This window comes from Erinaceus europaeus, chromosome 2, assembly GCF_950295315.1.
Source record: "Erinaceus europaeus chromosome 2, mEriEur2.1, whole genome shotgun sequence".
NCBI classification, from domain to species: Eukaryota; Metazoa; Chordata; class Mammalia; order Eulipotyphla; family Erinaceidae; genus Erinaceus; species Erinaceus europaeus.
The window spans coordinates 811,429-832,835 of NC_080163.1; the positions used below are offsets into that span (position 1 = coordinate 811,429).

The 21,407-nt window shown below is 68.0% G+C and overlaps 2 protein-coding genes and 1 long non-coding RNA gene across 4 annotated transcripts; 2 read left to right on the forward strand and 1 right to left on the reverse strand.

Annotated features, from left to right (window-relative positions):
* Positions 1-1,226: 1,226 nt before the first annotated feature.
* LOC132536893 (uncharacterized) lies at positions 1,227-1,959 on the forward strand. Its single transcript, XR_009548428.1, has 3 exons — positions 1,227-1,245; positions 1,345-1,377; positions 1,677-1,959. It is a non-coding gene; the product is annotated as an uncharacterized LOC132536893 (long non-coding RNA).
* Positions 1,960-2,272: 313 nt separating this feature from the next.
* Positions 2,273-14,070, forward strand: CNOT3 (CCR4-NOT transcription complex subunit 3). Of its 2 annotated transcripts, XM_060172802.1 has the most exons (18): positions 2,355-2,600; positions 7,958-8,028; positions 8,099-8,166; positions 8,285-8,359; positions 8,457-8,546; positions 8,643-8,771; positions 8,850-8,945; positions 9,194-9,413; positions 9,495-9,628; positions 9,778-9,834; positions 10,624-10,981; positions 11,058-11,178; positions 11,502-11,700; positions 12,147-12,246; positions 12,343-12,541; positions 12,635-12,767; positions 13,155-13,280; positions 13,726-14,070. In XM_060172802.1, exons 2-18 carry the CDS (start codon positions 8,004-8,006, stop codon positions 13,822-13,824), a joined length of 2,229 nt encoding a protein of 742 aa, XP_060028785.1. In that variant the 5' UTR covers positions 2,355-2,600; positions 7,958-8,003; the 3' UTR covers positions 13,825-14,070. The 2 variants fall into 2 exon arrangements, with proteins under 2 accessions (XP_060028792.1, XP_060028785.1); XM_060172809.1 differs by lacking the exon at positions 7,958-8,028 and having other exon boundaries at positions 2,273-2,600.
* LENG1 (leukocyte receptor cluster member 1) lies at positions 14,028-21,271 on the reverse strand. Its single transcript, XM_007538716.3, has 4 exons — positions 21,104-21,271; positions 14,931-15,095; positions 14,565-14,830; positions 14,028-14,347 (listed from the first exon to the last, which is right to left on the reverse strand). Exons 1-4 carry the CDS (start codon positions 21,233-21,235, stop codon positions 14,131-14,133), a joined length of 780 nt encoding a protein of 259 aa, XP_007538778.2. The 5' UTR covers positions 21,236-21,271; the 3' UTR covers positions 14,028-14,130.
* Between the last annotated feature and the right edge of the window lie 136 nt (positions 21,272-21,407).

Consider the following 21,407-nt stretch of genomic DNA (forward strand, 5'->3'; position numbering starts at 1 on the left):
AAAGATACATATTTTTTTAATTTATTAATGAGAGGGATAGGAGAAGAGAGAAAGAACCAGACGTCACTCTGGTCCATGTACTGCCAGGGATTGAACTCAGGACCTCATGCTGGAGAGTCCAGTGCTTTATCCACGGCACCACCTCCGGGGCCACAAGTGCACTTTTTTAATGGTGACTTTTTCTTGAAGGTGGGACAGAAATTGGGGCGGGGGCAGGGGTGGATATGAGAGGCAGAGAAGAAAAGACACCCGCAGCCCTGCTTCGTGGGTCGAGAAACTTGAGAAACTCGCCCCTACAGCTGGGGCCCGGAGGCTTGAACCCGGGTCCTTGCAAGTGTGCAGGGCCTGGTGCACGTCTGAGAACAGCCTGCAGGCGCTGTTCACCCGATCTGGAGACAGACACGGACCATTCTGCGAGTGTGCTCATGGCGGCTGGGGTGGGCTGGGGGGAGCGTCCGAGACCCTGGGAGTCAGAACTCCAGGCGACTCCCCGCACCCCCTCCGAGGCCACCGGCGCTGGGGCCACCGTAGGGCCTCGTGTGCCAGGGTCAGTGGGCCCGCGGGCACGGAGCGACGGGTGCTGCTGGCGGCTGGGTGGCTCTCACCTGGCGGAGAGGACCGACTGACTTCCGTCCTGATTCTGCCCGCGCCGCCAGTGCCCAGTCAGCCGCGCCCAGAGGATGCGGGGCTCCACAGCCCCAGCGCCCGAGGGCAGGGAAACCGCCCTGGGTCCGTCCTCTCCGCCTGGCCTGGGGAGGCAGAAGAGAGCCCCCCACCGGGCCGACGGGCACCGGGGTCGCCCCAACCTTGGGACACTTGCAGCCAGGCAGGAGGAGGCGCTGGGATGTGGGCCTCAGGCCCTGGAGGCTCCCTCGCCAAACCCAAAGCCGGGGTGCCAGGGTGCCGGGGTGCGTCGCAGGTGGCGGGGTGCAGATGGCAGGGTGCCGGGGTGGCGGGGTGCCGGGTGCTGGGGTGCGGCGCAGGTGGCGGGGTGCAGATGGCAGGGTGCCGGGGTGCCGGGTGCTGGGGTGTGGCGCAGGTGGCGGGGTGCAGATGGCAGGGTGCCGGGTGCTGGGGTGCGGTGCAGGTGGCGGGGGTGCAGATGGCAGGGTGCCGGGGTGGCGGGGTGGCGGGTGCCGGGGTGCGGCGCAGGTGGCGGGGGTGCAGATGGCAGGGTGCCGGGGTGGCGGGGTGCGGCGCAGGTGGCGGGGTGCAGATGGCAGGGTGGCGGGGTGTGCGGCGCAGGTGACGGGGTGCGGTGCAGGTGGCGGGGTGCGGCGCAGGTGGCGGGGTGCGGGATGCCATGGTGCGGCGCAGGTGACGGGGTGGCGAGGTGCGGCGCAGGTGGCGGGGTGCCGGGTGCCGGGTGCGGCGCAGGTGGCGGGGTGCGGGATGCCGGGGTGCGGCGCAGGTGACGGGGTGCAGGGTGGCGAGGTGCGGCGCAGGTGACGGGGTGGCGGGATGCGGCACAGGTGGCGGGGTGCCGGGGTGCGGCGCAGGTGGCGGGGTGCAAATGGCAGGGTGGCGGGTTGCCGGGTGGCGGGATGCGGCACAGGTGGCGGGGTGCCGGGTGGCGGGGTGCGGCGCAGGTGGCGGGGTGCCGGGTGGCGGGGTGCGGCGCAGGTGGCGGGGTGCGGCGCAGGTGGTGGGGTGCCGGGTGGCGCGGTGCGGCACAGGCGACGCCTCGGTCCCCTGCCCGCGGGCCCCGCCCCGTTTCACACGCTCCGTGGGCGGGACCCTCCTCCTCGCCGCGCTACTGGCCAGACGCGGATGAGCGGCAAGAGCCCGAACCAATGAAGGCAAAGGGGCGTGGCCGCGCGCCGGGCTCGGCCTCCACGGCCCCCGAGCGATTTTGATTGGCAGGTGGCTTGGGGCCCCGCTCCCCGGCGTCTCCCTTTAGGCTCCGGGCGGAGAAAGCCCGCTCGCCGCGCCTCCCTCCGCACTCCCCGCCCACTTCCGGGGCGGCCAATAGCTCCGGCGCAGAGCCTGCACAGCCAGTTGGAAACGCCCGAAGACTGGCTCCTCCCCCGGCCAGTGGCGCCCAATCATCACGGCCCAGGCCGCTTGATTGACACGCGGGTCCTCGCGCTGGCGTGTTGTGCCCTGAGGCGGGAGCAGGAGGCGGGGCGAGGGCGCAAGCCCCAGCCAATGAGGGCGGCCTGTGCCGGAGCCAATCGAACGCCGCGCTTTGGAGCGCAGAGCCAATCCACGCGGAGAGGCCGGCCGCATCCCCCGCAGCAGCCAATAGGAGGCGCCCGAGGGGCCGGAGCGACGCGCAGCGGGAGCAATGAACGGCCGCCATTCGGGGCCGGGGGCGGGCCGGCGCCAGAGACGAGGAGAGAGGTGGGGAGGCCTCCGCCGCCGCCGCCGCCGCCGCCGCCATCTTGGACCGGGCCCGTCAGCTTCCGCGGAGCCATCGACAGACGCCGCGGCCTCCTCTGCGCCCGACCCCCGTCGTCCACAGCCAGCCCGGGCCCGCCGGGGCCCCCGCTCGCGCGCCGCGCCGATATCGCGAGAGCGTCCGGGCCCGGGGCGCGAGGAGGCGGGCGCTCGCCTCCCCCGTCGCGCTTCGCTCCTCGGCGGCGGCGCCGGCTCCTGCGGTGAGAGCGGCGGCCCTGCCTCCCGGGCGCGGGTCCGAGCGGGGCGGCGGCGCGGGTGCGGGTGCGGGTGCGGGTCCGTCCACCCCCGGGCGGGAAGCGGGAGGGCGCGGCCCCGCACACGGGCCTCCATTGCGTCCGCGGCCTTGGGACGGTCACCCCCGGCCCAGACCCCGCCGTCGGGTCCTGCGCGCGTGACGCCCCCACCCTGCGACGCCCCGCCGCACACACCCCTGCGGGCGCCCCGCCGCACCTCCGCGGACGCCCCGCCGCACACACCCCTGCGGGCGCCCCGCCGCAAACACCCCTGCGGGCGCCCCGCCGCACCCCTGCAGACACCCTCCCTCACCCCTGCAGACACCCTCCCTCACCCCTGCAGACACCCTCCCTCACCCCTGCAGACACCCTCCATCACCCCTGCAGACACCCTCCCTCACCCCTGCAGACACCCTCCCTCACCCCTGCAGACACCCTCTCTCACCCCTGCAGACACCTCCTGCACCCCTGCAGACACCCTCCCTCACCCCTGCAGACACCCTCCCTCACCCCTGCAGACACCTCCTGCACCCCTGCAGACACCCTCCCTCATCCCTGCAGACACCTCCTGCACCCCTGCAGACACCCTCTCTCACCCCTGCAGACACCTCCTGCACCCCTGCAGACACCCTCTCTCACCCCTGCAGACACCCTCTCTCACCCCTGCAGACACCTCCCTCACCCCTGCAGACACCCTCCCTCACCCCTGCAGACACCTCCCTCACCCCTGCAGACACCCTCCCTCACCCCTGCAGACCCCCTCCCTCACCCCTGCAGACACCTCCCGCACCCCTGCAGACACCCTCCCTCACCCCTGCAGACACCCTCCATCACCCCTGCAGACACCCTCCCTCACCCCTGCAGACACCCTCCCTCACCCCTGCAGACACCCTCCCTCACCCCTGCAGACACCCTCCCTCACCCCTGCAGACACCTCCCGCACCCCTGCAGACACCTCCCTCACCCCTGCAGACACCCTCCCTCACCCCTGCAGACCCCCTCCCTCACCCCTGCAGACACCTCCCGCACCCCTGCAGACACCCTCCCTCACCCCTGCAGACACCCTCCCTCACCCCTGCAGACACCCTCCCTCACCCCTGCAGACACCCTCCCTCACCCCTGCAGACACCCTCCCTCACCCCTGCAGACACCTCCCGCACCCCTGCAGACACCTCCCTCACCCCTGCAGACACCCTCCCTCACCCCTGCAGACACCCTCCCTCACCCCTGCAGACACCCTCCCTCACCCCTGCAGACACCTCCTGCACCCCTGCAGACACCCTCTCTCACCCCTGCAGACACCCTCCCTCACCCCTGCAGACACCCTCCCTCACCCCTGCAGACACCTCCCGCACCCCTGCAGACACCTCCCTCACCCCTGCAGACACCCTCCCTCACCCCTGCAGACACCCTCCCTCACCCCTGCAGACACCCTCCCTCACCCCTGCAGACACCTCCTGCACCCCTGCAGACACCCTCTCTCACCCCTGCAGACACCCTCTCTCACCCCTGCAGACACCTCCCTCACCCCTGCAGACACCCTCCCTCACCCCTGCAGACACCCTCCCTCACCCCTGCAGACACCCTCCCTCACCCCTGCAGACACCCTCCCTCACCCCTGCAGACACCCTCCCTCACCCCTGCAGACACCTCCCGCACCCCTGCAGACACCCTCCCTCACCCCTGCAGACACCTCCCGCACCCCTGCAGACACCTCCCGCACCCCTGCAGACACCCTCCCTCACCCCTGCAGACACCCTCCCTCACCCCTGCAGACACCCTCCCTCACCCCTGCAGACACCTCCTGCACCCCTGCAGACACCCTCCCTCACCCCTGCAGACACCCTCCCTCACCCCTGCAGACACCTCCCGCACCCCAGCAGACACCCTCCCTCACCCCTGCAGACACCCTCACCCCTGCAGACACCCTCCCTCACCCCTACAGACACTCTCTCTCACCCCTGCAGACACCTCCTGCACCCCTGCAGACACCCTCTCGCACCGCTGCAGACAACTCCCGCACCCCTGCAGACACGCTTGCAGACACCCTCCCTCACCCCTGCAGACACCTCCTGCACCCCTGCAGACACCCTCTCTCACCCCTGCAGACACCTCCCTCACCCCAGCAGACACCCTCCCTCACCCCTGCAGACACCCTCTCTCACCCCTGCAGACACCCTCCCTCACCCCTGCAGACACCTCCTGCACCCCTGCAGACACCCTCTCTCACCCCTGCAGACACCTCCCTCACCCCTGCAGACACCCTCCCTCACCCCTGCAGACACCTCCCGCACCCCTGCAGACACCCTCCCTCACCCCTGCAGACACCCTCCCTCACCCCTGCAGACACCCTCCCTCACCCCTGCAGACACCTCCTGCACCCCTGCAGACACCCTCTCTCACCCCTGCAGACACCTCCCTCACCCCTGCAGACACCCTCCCTCACCCCTGCAGACACCCTCCCTCACCCCTGCAGACACCCTCTCTCACCCCTGCAGACACCTCTCTCACCCCTGCAGACACCCTCCCGCACCCCTGCAGACACCTCCCGCACCCCTGCAGACACCCTCCCTCACCCCTGCAGACACCCTCCCTCACCCCTGCAGACACCCTCCCTCACCCCTGCAGACACCTCCTGCACCCCTGCAGACACCCTCTCTCACCCCTGCAGACACCTCCCTCACCCCTGCAGACACCCTCCCTCACCCCTGCAGACACCCTCCCTCACCCCTGCAGACACCCTCTCTCACCCCTGCAGACACCCTCTCTCACCCCTGCAGACACCTCCCTCACCCCTGCAGACACCCTCACCCCTGCAGACACCTACCTCACCCCTGCAGACAACCTCCCACACCCCTGCGGACACCACCCTCACCCCTACAAACACCCTCCCGCACCCCTGCAGAGACCTTCTCTCACACCTGCAGACACCTCCCGCACCCCTGCAGACACCCTCCCTCATCCCTGCAGACACCCTCCCTCATCCCTGCAGACACCCTCCCTCACCCCTGCAGACACCTCCTTCACCCCTGCAGACACCCTCCCTCACCCCTGCAGACACCTCCCGCACCCCTGCAGACACCCTCTCTCACCCCTGCAGACACCTCCCGCACCCCAGCAGACACCCTCCCTCACCCCTGCAGACACCCTCCCTCACCCCTGCAGACACTCCCGCACCCCTGCAGACACCTCCCGCACCCCTGCAGACACCCTCCCTCACCCCTGCAGACACCTCCCTCACCCCTGCAGACACCTCCCGCACCCCAGCAGACACCCTCCCTCACCCCTGCAGACACCCTCCCTCACCCCTGCAGACACCCTCTCACCCCTGCAGACACCTCCCGCACCCCTGCAGACACCTCCCGCACCCCTGCAGACACCCTCTCTCACCCCTGCAGACACCCTCTCGCACCGCTGCAGACAACTCCCGCACCCCTGCAGACACGCTTGCAGACACCCTCCCTCACCCCTGCAGACACCTCCTGCACCCCTGCAGACACCCTCTCTCACCCCTGCAGACACCTCCCGCACCCCTGCAGACACCCTCTCTCACCCCTGCAGACACCTCCTGCACCCCTGCAGACACCCTCTCGCACCCCTGCAGACAACTCCCGCACCCCTGCAGACACCCTCTCTCACCCCTGCAGACACCTCCCGCACCCCTGCAGACACCCTCCCTCACCCCTGCAGACACCTCCTGCACCCCTGCAGACACCCTCTCTCACCCCTGCAGACACCTCCTGCACCCCTGCAGACACCCTCTCTCACTCCTGCAGACAACTCCCGCACCCCTGCAGACACGCCTGCAGACACCCTCTCTCACCCCTGCAGACACCACCCGCACCCCTGCAGACACCCTCCCTCACCCCTGCAGACACCTCCTGCACCCCTGCAGACACCCTCTCTCACCCCTGCAGACACCTCCTGCACCCCTGCAGACACCCTCTCTCACCCCTGCAGACACCCTCTCTCACCCCTGCAGACACCCTCTCTCACCCCTGCAGACACCTCCTGCACCCCTGCAGACACCCTCTCTCACTCCTGCAGACACCTCCCTCACCCCTGCAGACACCCTCTCTCACCCCTGCAGACACCTCCTGCACCCCTGCAGACACCCTCTCGCACCCCTGCAGACAACTCCCGCACCCCTGCAGACACGCCTGCAGACACCCTCTCTCACCCCTGCAGACACCACCCGCACCCCTGCAGACACCCTCCCTCACCCCTGCAGACACCTCCTGCACCCCTGCAGACACCCTCTCTCACCCCTGCAGACACCTCCTGCACCCCTGCAGACACCCTCTCTCACCCCTGTAGACACCCTCTCTCACCCCTGCAGACACCCTCTCTCACCCCTGCAGACACCTCCTGCACCCCTGCAGACACCCTCTCTCACCCCTGCAGACACCTCCCGCACCCCTGCAGACACCCTCTCTCACCCCTGCAGACACCCTCTCTCACCCCTGCAGACACCTCCCGCACCCCTGCAGACACCCTCTCTCACCCCTGCAGACACCTCCCGCACCCCTGCAGACACCCTCCCTCACCCCTGCAGACACCCTCTCTCACCCCTGCAGACACCTCCCGCACCCCTGCAGACACCCTCTCTCACCCCTGCAGACACCTCCTGCACCCCTGCAGACACTTCTAGAATCCCTGCAGAACTCTCTGTGCCCCTCAGACCCCTCCCGCACCCCTGCAGACACTTCTAGAATCCCTGCAGAACTCTCTGTGCCCCTCAGACCCCTCCCGCACCCCTGCTGACCCCCACTCCCACCCCTGTGCACCCAGGGCTGGGCCTGGACCCTGGCGTGGGCCCCGAGCCGTGTCGGGGGCGGCCCTGCTCTCCTCGCTGGGCTCCCCGCCCTCTGCAGGGAGAGCGCCGCCTGGGTCCTCTGGGGTCGAGACCCTCCCGCCTCAGCCCTTCTGAACCCCGGCCCGCGGGTGCGCTGCGGCCCGTGTCCGTGGTTCTGCTGGGTGGGTGCGGTCTCCGCCGGGGGAGAGCCAGCCTCTCTGGGGTCCTCGGCATCCACCTGGGTGCCGGCTTCCCCCACGGCCACCCCCACGGCCAGGGCGACGCAGCTCCCCACCCGAGGCCCTTCGCGGGGCAGGGCGCTGCCTCTCGGCTTCGGGGTCGCCCCAAGCTGGCCTCCCGCCTGTCCCGGCGCCCCGGAGGGAAGCCCATCCCAGGCTGGTGCGGCTCTGGCGCGGGCGGGGCCCTCCGACATCTCCCGGATCCTGCGGGCAGGCAGGCATGTCCCGTCACCCCCCGGCCCCCGAGCGTCGGGGTCTGGCCGACGCGTCTCCTCCGCCCTGTCCCGCAGCCCCCGTCCCCAAGAGTATGAAGAGCGCGCGCCTGTAGGCAGGAAGATGGCGGACAAGCGCAAACTGCAAGGTAGGCGCCCGCCCCGTGCCCCCGGCCCCCGCCGCCCGGGCGGGACCCTGACGCCGCCTCCTCCCGCCAGGTGAGATCGACCGCTGCCTCAAGAAGGTGTCCGAGGGCGTGGAGCAGTTCGAGGACATTTGGCAGAAGGTGCGGCAGCCGCCTCCAGCAGGGCGGGGAGGGAGAGGGGCCGAGCACCCTGTGGGCGCGGGGTGCTGGGAGCGGGTGGCCGGTGACGCCTGGGGCCTGTCTCCCTGTCCGTCCGCAGCTGCACAATGCGGCCAACGCGAACCAGAAGGAGAAGTACGAGGCTGACCTCAAGAAGGAGATCAAGAAGCTTCAGGTGAGCCGCCGCCGCCGCAGGGTGGGAAGGCCGGGCGGGCCTCCATCCCTCTGTCCCGAATCCTGAGGGAGTCTGTCCCGCCCACCCTCCCCTGCAGCGACTGAGGGACCAGATCAAGACATGGGTGGCGTCCAACGAGATCAAGGACAAACGGCAGCTCGTCGACAACCGCAAGCTCATTGAGACGGTAGGAGCCCCGGCGCCGCCCGGCGTGGGGGTCAGGGGTCAGGGTGCCCTCGCCCGCTCCTCCCACCGGGACGCCCACCGAGTGCCGCCTCCGCAGCAAATGGAGCGCTTCAAAGTCGTGGAGCGGGAGACCAAGACCAAAGCCTACAGCAAGGAGGGCCTGGGCCTGGCCCAGAAGGTGGACCCTGCGCAGAAGGAGAAGGAGGAGGTCGGCCAGTGGCTCACGGTGAGTCGGTCGGGGGGGGGCGCGGGGCCCCGGCCTGGCCGTGCGGCGGGCTCAGGCTGACTGCCCCCTGACCCCCAGAACACCATCGACACGCTGAACATGCAGGTGGACCAGTTTGAGAGCGAGGTGGAGTCGCTGTCGGTGCAGACGCGCAAGAAGAAGGGCGACAAGGACGTGAGTGGGGGGACCCGGCGCCCCGAGGGGAGGGGAGGGGAGGGGAGGGGAGGGGCAGGGTGGCTGGGTGGCTGGGTGGGTGGCGCCCGGCCCGCCTGGCCTGGGGTGAGGTGACGGGAAGGACCCGGAGGACGGGCAGCGCAGGGGGAGGCTCTGGGCCTGGGGGCGGGGCTGGGAGGTCTGAGCTCAGCTCTGCGGGGCGGCCGGGTCGGAGGCAGCCCTGAGCCGGGCCCTGGGCTCGCCAGCAGAAGCAGGACCGGATCGAGGGCCTGAAGCGCCACGTGGAGAAGCACCGCTACCACGTACGCATGCTGGAGACCATCCTGCGCATGCTGGACAACGACTCCATCCTGGTGGACGCCATCCGCAAGATCAAGGACGACGTGGAGTACTACGTCGACTCCTCCCAGGACCCCGACTTCGAGGAGAACGAGTTCCTCTATGATGACCTGGACCTCGAGGACATTCGTGAGTGAGCCCCGCTGCGGGCGGGCGGGCGGGCGGGCGGGCGGGGGCGGCCGCCGGACTGACGGCCCCCTGCCCCCACAGCACAGGCGCTGGTCGCCACCTCCCCCCCCAGCCACAGCCACATGGAGGACGAGATCTTCAACCAGTCCAGCAGCACGCCCACCTCCACCACCTCCAGCTCCCCCATCCCGCCCAGCCCGGCCAACTGCACCACGGTGAGCGGGGGACGGGGCCTGGGCCGGGACCGGGGCTGACCTGACGGACGGTGTCTGGGTCCCAGCCCCGGAGGCTCAGAGGCCGGTGTCTGTTGGGGCCTCCGTCACATGCGTTTCTGACCGCGCTTGGCACCCGTGCTTGTCATTAGGAAAATTCCGAAGACGACAAGAAGAGGGGACGCTCGACGGACAGTGAAGTCAGCCAGGTGGGTCTGCTGGCCTGGGCGCTGACCGGACAGTCGCTTGTCGACAGGTTCCCGGCGGCATGTGAGGGCCAGGCGCAGCCCTGGGCCCGGCAGCCTGAGAGGCAGAGGCCGGCGAGCCCCGTGGCTTCGCTGAACTCGGTCCCAGAGCAGAAGTGCTTCTCTGGCCTGTTCTCAGCGGTGGGTTCTGTTCACGCACTTGACTCTGGGAGGCCCCCGGGAGGCGGGAGGCGGGCCGTGGTGCGCTAGGCTGAGGGCGCGTTCGCATGCTCAGGGGCCGGGCTGACGCCCCTCTGATGCCCCCTCGTGCCCGTAGGGGTAGCTGTGAGCCGAGAAGCAGGGCTGCGGGGGCTCTCTGTTTCCCGCTCCCTCTCAGCTTCTCTGTCACCAAAGGATGAGAGAGAGAGAGGGAGGGAGAGAGAGGGAGGGGCCTGGGGCCCTCCCTCGGGTGCCGGGACCGGACTGGAACCTAGGTGCGTGGTGGGTGTGGTGCCAGGGGAAGGGGCGTGCTTGTGCCTGTGGCCTTGGTGATGGGCCGGGTGCCTCTGCCTGCTGGAAGGCTGGCCGGCCACCCCGGGGCTGCTGTGAGGCCCCGAGAGCTGCATTCCGAGCGGCTCCCAGTCGCCGGCTGCGTGTCCTCGTCTCCTTGTGGGACGAGCTCTGAGTGCCGGCTTCCCCCGAGGTCTCCCGGGCAGGCGGCAGGGGAGCCGGTCGGAGGCCTTTCCGGTGGGGGCGCTCGGGCTTCAGTGAGCTAGTGGGGGTGACGGCAGGCCTCTTCTTTCTCCACTGCAGTCTCCAGCCAAAAACGGCTCCAAGCCCGTCCACAGCGGCCAGCACCCTCAGTCCCCAGCTGTGCCACCCAGCTACCCCTCCGGCCCCCCACCCACCACGTCCGCCTTGAGCACCACCTCCGGCAACAACGGGTCCCCTGCTGCGCCAGCACCCCCAAGTGCCCTAGGCCCCAAGGCCAGCCCAGCCCCCGGCCACAACTCGGGCACGCCCGCCCCCTATGCCCAGGCGGTGGCGCCGCCGGCCCCCAGCGGGACCAGCACCGCCCAGCCCCGGCCCCCCAGCGTTCAGCCCGGCGGGGGCGGCGGCAGCAGCAGCAGCGGTGGAGGAGGAGGTGCCGGGAAGCAGAACGGCGCCACCAGTAAGCAGGGGCCTGTGCGGAGGTGCCCCTGGCTCCATGGTGCCATGGTGTCCTCTCACCCCTCCCCTCTCTCTAGGCTACAGCTCGGTGGTGGCAGACAGCCCCGCAGAGGCGGCACTCAGCAGTGGGGGCAGCAGCGCCGGCAGCCAGTCCCTGGGCCCCCCGTCCGGGCCCCACAACCCGCCTCCCAGCACGTCGTGAGTGTCCAGCCTTGGCAGGGGCCCGGGTCTCCAGGCGCTCACCAGCCTAGCTTCCAGAGGGCACAGGGGTGTCCCGACTCCTAGCCCACCCAGCCCTGGGGGGCTGCCCAGGGAGCCTTGTTTTCTGAGTGGAGGGCTACACCTGCCTGATCTCCGGGCACCCAGAGACTTCCTGCTTCTGCCTCCTCCACGTGACAAGACAGGAAGTGACCCCAGACCCTCCTTGCCCGGGAGCATGTGCTCGCCTGTGTGTCCCTCTACTTCCCCAGACTCTCCTGTCCATCCATCCCAACCTCTGTGCCCCCTTCTGCTCCCCTTAGGAAGGAACCCAGTCCGGCAGCTCCGACAGGGTCTGGGGGCGTTGCCCCAGGCTCAGGGAACAGCGCAGGGGGACCCAGCCTCTTGGTACCCCTGCCCGTGAACCCCCCCGGTTCCCCGACACCCAGCTTCAGTGAAGCCAAGACAGCCGGTGCCCTGCTCAATGGCCCTCCGCAGTTTAGCACCGCCCCGGAGATCAAGGTGGGCTCTCCCCTCCCCTCTGGGCCCTCCCCACTCACCACTGTCCGCTCCCTCCCGGGCCGCTGTTCTGGGCACGTGCTGGCTTCCCACCTCCCACAGGTCCAGACGGGAGGGGAGGGCAGAGGCTCCTCACGGGCTGTGGGCCACCCACGGAAACAGGTCAGCGTAGACTAGAGGCAGAAGCCCCTCAACCCCACCACCTTCTGTGGCCTGTGGCCGGCTGGTTATGGGGGCAGAGGGGTGTTCCCCAGAGGCTCTGGGCATCAGAATGCTGTGCGCTCAGTTAGGTGAGGGGTGGCAGGCCAGCCCCACCGGTCACCGTCACAGGCTGTGGTGGGGCCCTGGACGGGGGGCTCTCCTCGCCTGGGGTGCTGGTGTCCTCTGCTATCGGACCCTTGGAGTCCTGGCCGGCCCTGCCCCCCTCAGCCAGGTCCGCTTCCCCCCAGGCCCCCGAGCCCCTGAGCTCTCTCAAGTCCATGGCTGAGCGGGCCGCCATCAGCTCGGGCATCGAGGACCCCGTGCCGGCACTGCACCTGACGGAGCGAGGTGAGGAGGGGCCCGGGGAAGGCCCGGCTGGCCAGAGGGGCTTGGCTTGACCGAGACAGCTGGCCTCACCCAGGGCCCCGGCCCCCCCTCCCGCAGACATCATCCTCAGCGGCTCGTCGGCCCCGCCCGCCTCCTCCCAGCCGCCCCTGCAGCTGTCCGAGGTGAGCATCCCGCTGTCGCTGGGCGTGTGTCCGCTGGGGCCCGTGCCCCTCACCAAGGAGCAGCTGTACCAGCAGGCCATGGAGGAGGCCGCCTGGCACCACATGCCCCACCCCTCTGACTCCGAGCGCATCAGGTGAGGTGGTTGCCCAGAAGGCTTCCTCCCGGGGAAAGCAGGTGACCTGCCCTCCCGCCGTCGGGGGCTGCACTGACCTGCCGCCCCCCACAGGCAGTACCTGCCCCGGAACCCCTGCCCGACGCCCCCCTACCACCACCAGATGCCACCCCCGCACTCGGACACGGTGGAGTTCTACCAGCGCCTGTCCACCGAGACGCTCTTCTTCATCTTCTACTATCTGGAGGTACAGCAGGGCCCCGGCCACGCCGCCACCGCCGCCGTCCCCCCTCGGGCTGGAGGGGCGAGGTGGGTGTCCCACTGCGGCCGCTCCCCCTCCCCGGTCCTGGGCCCAGCTCGCTCCCTCCCACGTCAGCCTCCCTGGAGGCTGCGAGGGCCCCGTTTCCCCCCCCCCCCCCCGTGACCCTCACAGAGCCAGCCCCCGCTGCCTTCTCCTGGCCAGCAGTGGTACGCTCTGCACCCGGCCCTGGGCGGTGAGCCCACTCCATCGCAGGGGCCCTAGTTCAGCCAGGTGCCCCGCCGACCCCACGCCCGTCCCCCCCACTGTCTCCCGCAGGGCGCTGGGGTGCAGCGCCTGGTCGCCAAAGCCCTCCACCCCGTCTGTCTCCCGCAGGGCACGAAGGCGCAGTACTTGGCCGCCAAAGCCCTGAAGAAGCAGTCGTGGCGGTTCCACACCAAGTACATGATGTGGTTCCAGAGACACGAGGAGCCCAAGACCATCACCGATGAGTTCGAGCAGGTGAGGCCCAGCCCCCGCCCCCGATCCCAGCTACACTGCAGACCACCGTGCGGCACGTCCCCCAACACCAACACGGCAGCGCTAGGGTTCTAGCTGTCTAGGCGCCTTTGCCCACCGGCCGCGCGGGAAGCTGCTCTTGGGGCGGCTCCCGTGTCCATGGATGGGGTGCCAGGCCCATTGCTGGCAGCGGCTGATGCCTGGGTGCTACCAGCCCGACTCCCAGCTGGGCACCCGCCACCCGATCCCTGGAGTTCAGCCCCCCCCAACCCCCCCGCGCTGCAGCCCCTCCCTGCCCGGGACTCAGGGTTTGTAGGTGGGACGCTGACCCACGCCTGCCGTGCATCGGCACTGAGCACTGTCCCCTCTGTCTGTCTGTCCGTCCGGCCCAGACCCTGGCCACCGCCTGGCGCTCGCGCACTCACTGACCGCCTTCTCCCCCGGCCAGGGCACCTACATCTACTTTGACTACGAGAAGTGGGGCCAGCGGAAGAAGGAAGGCTTCACTTTCGAGTACCGCTACCTGGAGGACCGAGACCTCCAGTGACCGCCCTGCCCCACCCCGCCCCGCCCCGCATGCGACCCAGCCCAGGTGAGGGCCCGGCCCTGGAGGACGGGAGGCCCCGCCAGGCACCCTCCCCCAGGAAGCAGGGAGCGGCTGGGAGGCTTTTTCCTCCTGGCCCCAACCTGGGGGCCCGGGGCGAGCCGCCCCTCCTCCCTCCCCAGCGAGGGACTTTTTTGGTAGACCTGTTTTCATTTTGGAAAATATTTATGAATAAATAGTTTTCTATGACCGGGTGGCCGCAGCCTCTGCCCCGTCCGTCCTCGGCCCCTCTGCCGGGTGTCAGGGCAGTCAGCGGGCGGGGGGCGGCTCCTGCCGGCGGGGGCCCCGGGCCAGCTGGGGGTGGAACTGGGAGTTGTAGCGCCTGCGCCTTTCGTCCGCCGCCTCCTCCTCCGCCTGCTCTGGGGCCGCCCCACCTCGTACCCGGGCCAGCAGGGCCTCCGCCCGAGCCCTCTCTGCCGACTCTCGCCGGAGACGTTCCGCTCGCAGCTGGTCCAGGGACGGAGACCTGGGGGCGGGCGGCAGAGGTCAGAGGGGCTGCGGGGGGACACATGCAGACAGACGGACAGACTGCCTGCTGGCAGCTCCCCAAAGAGCATCTGTCTGTTTCTGTGGGCTGCCAAGCGGCACCTCAGACAGAAACGGGGTGTGTGTGTGTGTGTGTGTGAGAATGCAAGCAGGTCCATATCACCCCCCCCACGCCTGCAGAACAGAACCCCCCTCACTCTCTGGGCTGTGGTCTCTCACGGGCCGCCGCCTCCTTCCGGCCTCGGGTCCCTGCCCCGTCGTCCTCATGCTGCCGCTTCCTGTGCAGCTGCTTCTGCATGTCCCGCAAGGGGTCCAGGCGCTTCTTGGTCTTCTCATCTGAACTGGAGCCGGGCGGGGCGGCCCCGCGCTCTGGGGGGAGCTGGTACCAGGGGGGCTGGGTCTGGGCCTCCGCCGCGCTCTGGCCCAGGTACGTGAGGATGCCCAGCGCCTTCTCCTGCCGCTCCTGGAGGGGCGGGAAGCATGTTGGGCTCGGCCAGTCCAGTTGTGCCCCACCGGCGAGGGGCGTGGGGCGAGGGAGGGCTGCCCCGCCCGGGAGCCCTCACCTTCTCCTGCCGCTTCTCTTCCTCGTGCTCCCTGTTGCCTCTGCTCACGGCTCTGCCCTCCTCCAGCAGCCCCCGGAACAGGTCCACGGACCCAGGCGCGGCCGTGTCAGGTGCGGGCAGGCCCTTCTGCCGCCTGGCTCTCTGCCGCAGGAACTCTGTGCGGGCCTGGGGTGAAGGGGGCACGCGTGGGTCGGGGTGCCGTGCCTGGTCTGCACAGTGCCCTCCTCCAGAGACCGGGAAGGAGCCGCTCCAGGTGGCCGGTCTCTTGGCGATGCCCTCGACCCTCTGCAGTGGCTCAGAAGCCCTGGCGGGCGGGGCGAGGCCCAGACATCAGCCCCAGCACCGCACGTACGGGGTTGCTCTGCTGCCCCTCAGACGAGCCATGGCGGTGGCAGAATGGTCCTAAACTTCTAAAGGTTTCAGCTGAGGCTCTGAGGCCCCAGGTTCACCAAACAGGCCTTTGACCTGACCGAGGGGGGCTGGCAGGGATGCGCCTGGTTGCGCGCACACACGCTACAGTGCTCAAAGACAAGGGTTCAAGGCCCCAGTCCCCACCTTCTGGGATAAAAGTTCACAAATGCTGAAGCAGGGCTGCAGGTGTCTGTCTCTCAATTTCTTTCTTTCCTGTTCAATTAAAAAAAATAAACTGCTACCATGATTCCAACCTGACCTCCCTGGGCAGACGGCCTCACCCATGTGTCCTGGAGCCTCCCCTCCCCAGAGCCCTGCCCCACTAGGAACAGACAGACACAGGCTGGGGGTGTGGATCCACCTACCAACACCCATGGCCAGTGGAGAAGCCATGACAGAAGCCAGAACTCCCACCTTCTGCTCCCCATAGAGAATTCTGGTGCATGCTCCCAGAGGGATAAAGAACGGGGAAGCTTCCAGTGGAAGGGGGGGAACACGGAGTTCTGGGGGTGGGCACCGTGTGGCAATGTGCCCTTCTTATCCTATGGTCTTGTCAGGATTTCCATTTTATACAGGGAAAATAAAAAGGCAAAAGAATACGTCCAGGCAGCTGGCTTGGTGACAGCACAGCACTTCATGACTGAGGTGCCAAGTTCCATGCCCAGCGCCGCTTGTGGGGAGCTGAGTGGAGGGCAGAGCTGACACCACCAGGTGTGAAGTCTTGAAGGGCATTCCACACGCTGGTGACAGTGCATTTCCAATCTGTCGCCTCCCCTGTCGCTTTCAATTTCTAGCCAATAAATAACAGAATTATATTTTTTTATTTTAAACATGTATTTATTCCCTTTTGTTGCCCTGTTTTTTTTTTTATTGTAGCTATTACTGATGTCGTTGTTGGATAGGACAGAGAGAAATGGAGAGAGGAGGGGAAGACAGAAAGAGGAGAGAAAGACAGACACCTGCAGACCTGCTTCACCGCCTGTGAAGTGACTCCCCTGCAGGTGGGGAGCCGGGGGCTCGAACCAGGATCCTGACGCCAGTCCTTGCAAAGGCGCCACCTGCGCTTAACCCGCTGCACTACCGCCTGACTCCCCTGAAATTATACTTTTTATTAAAAAGTACCTATAAGGGAGTCAGACAGTAGCACAGCAGGTTAAGTGCATGTGATGCAAAGCACAAGGACCGGCGTAAGGATCCCCGATTTGGACCCCCGGCTCCCCACCTGCAGGGGAGCCGCTTCACAGGTGGTGAAGCAGGTCTGCAGGTGTCTGTCTTTCTCTCCCCCTCTCTCCATTTCTCTGTCCTATCCAACAACAACGAAATCAACAACAAGGGCAACAAACGGGAAAATAAAGTGCCTGTAAACCAACATTTCCTCGGTGAGGTGACATCTAGGAGCCAGCAGGGGCACCCAGCCGAGCACATGTCTCCGGAGCCAGTGTGGGGCGAGGGAGGCAGAAGGGTCCTTTCTTCCTCGGGTGCCTCTTGCTTCATTTGAAATGAGTTCCAAAGGACACGCATTCAGGTGTGTGGTTTCTCAATTCATTCTTTTTAAAATTTATTTGGATAGAGACAGCCAGAAATCGAGAGGGAAGTGGGTGACAGAGAGATACCTGCAGCCCTGCTTCACCACTTGTGAAGCTTTCCCCCTGGAGGTGGGGGCCCGGGGCTCGATCCCAGGTCCCTGCGCACTGTAACACGTGCCTTAATCAGGTGCGCCACCACCTGGCGCCTTAAATTCAATTCTTTATTAGTCATGTAAACTCAGAAAAAAGGCTGGGAGATGGATTCCCCGAGGGTCTCTGGGCCTCGTCCTTTATGGCCAGAGCCAGGAAAGAGACTCAGGACAAAGCGCCCTCTGTAAAGGCCCCTCTGCCTACAGCCCACAGCAGAGCAGCTCACTTATCACTGGCTGATGGAAACTCCTCCTCCTTCCTACTATGGGGGGGAGGGAGAAGGGAAGCTCAACAAGTGGGTGTGCAATCTAAGAACACAGATCCAGTGTGTCAGTGCCCTGTGTGCACTCATGAGGACAGTCAGCGGGTGTGCGTGCAGGGCCCCGTGTGCACCCACGAGGACAGTTAGTGGGGGTGCGTGCAGAGCCCCATGTGCACCCATGAGGACAGTCAGCCGGTGTGCGTGCAGGGCCCCGTGTGCACCCAGGAGGACAGTCAGCGGGTGTGCGTGCAGGGCCCCGTGTGCACCCACGAGGACAGTCAGCCGGTGTGCGTGCAGGGCCCCGTGTGCACCCATGAGGACAGTCAGCAGGTGTGCGTGCAGAGCCCGTGTGCACCCACGAGGACAGTCAGCGGGTGTGCGTGCAGAGCCCCGTGTGCACCCATGAGGACAGTCAGCAGGTGTGCGTGCAGAGCCCCGTGTGCACCCATGAGGAGTCAGCGGGTGTGTGTGCAGAGCCCGTGTGCACCCATGAGGACAGTCAGCGGGTGTGCGTGCAGAGCCCGTGTGCACCCACGAGGACAGTCAGCCGGTGTGCGTGCAGGGCCCCGTGTGCACCCATGAGGACAGTCAGCGGGTGTGCGTGCAGAGCCCGTGTGCACCCACGAGGACAGTCAGCGGGTGTGCATGCAGGGCCCCGTGTGCACCCATGAGGACAGTCAGCGGGTGTGCGTGCAGGGCCCCACGTGCACCCATGAGGACAGTCAGCGGGTGTGCGTGCAGGGCCCCGTGTGCACCCATGAGGACAGTCAGCGGGTGTGCGTGCAGAGCCCGTGTGCACCCATGAGGACAGTCAGCAGGTGTGCGTGCAGAGCCCGTGTGCACCCATGAGGACAGTCAGCCGGTGTGCGTGCAGAGCCCGTGTGCACCCATGAGGACAGTCAGCCGGTGTGCGTGCAGAGCCCCGTGTGCACCCATGAGGAGTCAGCGGGTGTGCGTGCAGAGCCCCGTGTGCACCCATGAGGACAGTCAGCAGGTGTGCGTGCAGAGCCCGTGTGCACCCATGAGGACAGTCAGCAGGTGTGCGTGCAGAGCCCGTGTGCACCCACGAGGACAGTCAGCGGGTGTGCGTGCAGAGCCCCGTGTGCACCCATGAGGAGTCAGCGGGTGTGCGTGCAGAGCCCCGTGTGCACCCATGAGGACAGTCAGCCAGTCAGCTGCTGGCCAGGACCGTGTGTCCTGCATTTTCCCTGAAGTGCCTTAGTACAAGCCCCGTCTCCAGCTGGGAGGGAGTGGGGATGCGTTCAATGTGGGCAAGCAGTGATGGGGAATCTCTTTCTGTACCTCCTTCTCTGCTCTCGATTTCTCTATCCAATTAATAAATATAAATATATTTTAAGGGGGGCCGGGTGGTAGCACTGTGGGTTAAGGGCAACGTGGCGCAAAGTGCAAGGACCGGCATAAGGATCCCGGTTCGAGCCCCCGGCTCCCCACCTGCAGGGGAGTCGCTTCACAGGTGGTGAAGCAGGTCTTCAGGTGTCTGTCTTTCTCTCCTCCTCTCTGTCTTCCCCTCCTCTCTCCATTTCTCTCTGTCTTGTCCAACAATGTCAGCAATAACAACAACGATAAACAAGGGCAACAAAAGGGAAAAACGACTTCCAGGAGCAGTGGATCTGTAGTGCAGGCATGGAGCCCCAGTGAACCCTGGAGGCAAAAAATAAAATAAAATAAAAGCAGAGTCCTAGAATTGAGGCTACATGAAGGCATGGAGGTTTGACTCCCAGCACTACACATCTACACCGCGGTGATGCTCGTGTGTGTCTGTCTGTCTGTCTGTCTGGAACACTAAGCAAAGACCCAGGCTGCACTGGGCTCCGGGACAGTGAGTGGTGAGAGCAGCTGCTGTGTTTGGGGTTGAGGTCGGGTCTCTTGCTGCTGAGGACCCTCAGGGGGAGTGGGGGCACTGGTGGGGGGCAGGGGGCACCAGGCGGCATATGGGGCACGGGGGAATTGGGGAGGGCTGGGCACGGGGGGGGGACATGGGGGAGGGCTGGGCACGGGGGACATGGGGGAGGGCTGGTCACGGGGACATGGGGGAGGGCTGGGCACGGGGGGGGGACATGGGGGAGGGCTGGTCACGGGGACATGGGGGAGGGCTGGGCACGGGGACATGGGGGAGGGCTGGGCACGGGGGACATGGGGGAGGGCTGGTCACGGGGACATGGGGGAGGGCTGGGCACGGGGGGGGGACATGGGGGAGGGCTGGTCACGGGGACATGGGGGAGGGCTGGGCACGGGGACATGGGGGAGGGCTGGGCACGGGGGAATTGGGGAGGGCTGGGCACGGGGGGGATATGGGGGAGGGCTGGGCACGGGGGGGGACATGGGGGAGGGCTGGGCACGGGGGGGGACATGGGGGAGGGCTGGGCACGGGGGGGGGACATGGGGGAGGGCTGGGCACGGGGACATGGGGGAGGGCTGGGCACGGGGGAATTGGGGAGGGCTGGGCACGGGGGGGACATGGGGGAGGGCTGGGCACGGGGACATGGGGGAGGGCTGGGCACGGGGGGACATGGGGGAGGGCTGGGCACGGGGGGACATGGGGGAGGGCTGGGCACGGGGGGACATGGGGGAGGGCTGGTCACGGGGACATGGGGGAGGGCTGGTCACGGGGACATGGGGGAGGGCTGGGCACGGGGGGGGGACATGGGGGATGGCTGGTCACGGGGACATGGGGGAGGGCTGGGCACGGGGACATGGGGGAGGGCTGGTCACGGGGGACATGGGGGAGGGCTGGGCACGGGGGGGGGGGGGACATGGGGGAGGGCTGGTCACGGGGACATGGGGGAGGGCTGGGCACAGGGACATGGGGGAGGGCTGGGCACGGGGGGACATGGGGGAGGGCTGGGCACGGGGGGACATGGGGGAGGGCTGGGCACGGGGGGACATGGGGGAGGGCTGGTCACGGGGACATGGGGGAGGGCTGGTCACGGGGACATGGGGGAGGGCTGGGCACGGGGACATGGGGGAGGGCTGGTCACGGGGGACATGGGGGAGGGCTGGTCACGGGGACATGGGGGAGGGCTGGGCACGGGGGGGGGGACATGGGGGAGGGCTGGTCACGGGGACATGGGGGAGGGCTGGGCACGGGGACATGGGGGAGGGCTGGGCACGGGGGAATTGGGGAGGGCTGGGCACGGGGGGATATGGGGGAGGGCTGGGCACGGGGGGGGGACATGGGGTAGGGCTGGGCACGGGGGGGGGACATGGGGGAGGGCTGGGCACGGGGGGGGACATGGGGGAGGGCTGGGCACGGGGACATGGGGGAGGGCTGGTCACGGGGGGGACATGGGGGAGGGCTGGGCACGGGGGGACATGGGGGAGGGCTGGGCACGGGGGGACATGGGGGAGGGCTGGGCACGGGGGGACATGGGGGAGGGCTGGGCACGGGGGGACATGGGGGAGGGCTGGGCACGGGGACATGGGGGAGGGCTGGGCTCGGGGGACATGGGGGAGGGCTGGGCACGGGGGGGACATGGGGGACGGCTGGGCACGGGGGGGACATGGGGGAGGGCTGGGCTCGGGGGACATGGGGGACGGCTGGGCACGGGGGGGACATGGGGGACGGCTGGGCACGGGGGGCACCGGGTTGGGAGGACTGGCATCAAGGGACGGGGACGGTGCAGACTCCATGGCAGCCTGGCACCAGGGAGACACAGCAGCCCACACAGGGGCAGAGCGCTCCCTGCTGCGAGTCCTGTCTGTCTGTCCTTCTGTCTGTCCGTCTGTGTGCCCCTCGCTGCCCCCTCAAATCCGCCTATGAAACAAGTGCTCGGACCCGGGTTCGAGCCCCCGCCCGCGCTTACCTCCTGCTGCGCGAGCAGCGCCCGCCGCTCCCGCTCCTTGTCCTCCTCCCGGGCCTGGGCCTCGTCCCGCCGCACGCGGGCCACATTGTCCTTGTTGCGGACGTGCCACCGCTTCTTGGGCAGGATGTTCATGGCGCCGCTCGCCTCCCGGCCCTTGCGACCGACGCGCGGACGCTCCCGGCCTGCCCCCGCCCCCGCCGCCGCCGATTGGTCCACGGCCGGAGGACCCGCCCCCTCCGCAGGAGCCGCGCGCTAATTGGCCGCTCGGGAGCGCGCGGGAGGCTCGCTGGGCGGCCTCTGGACG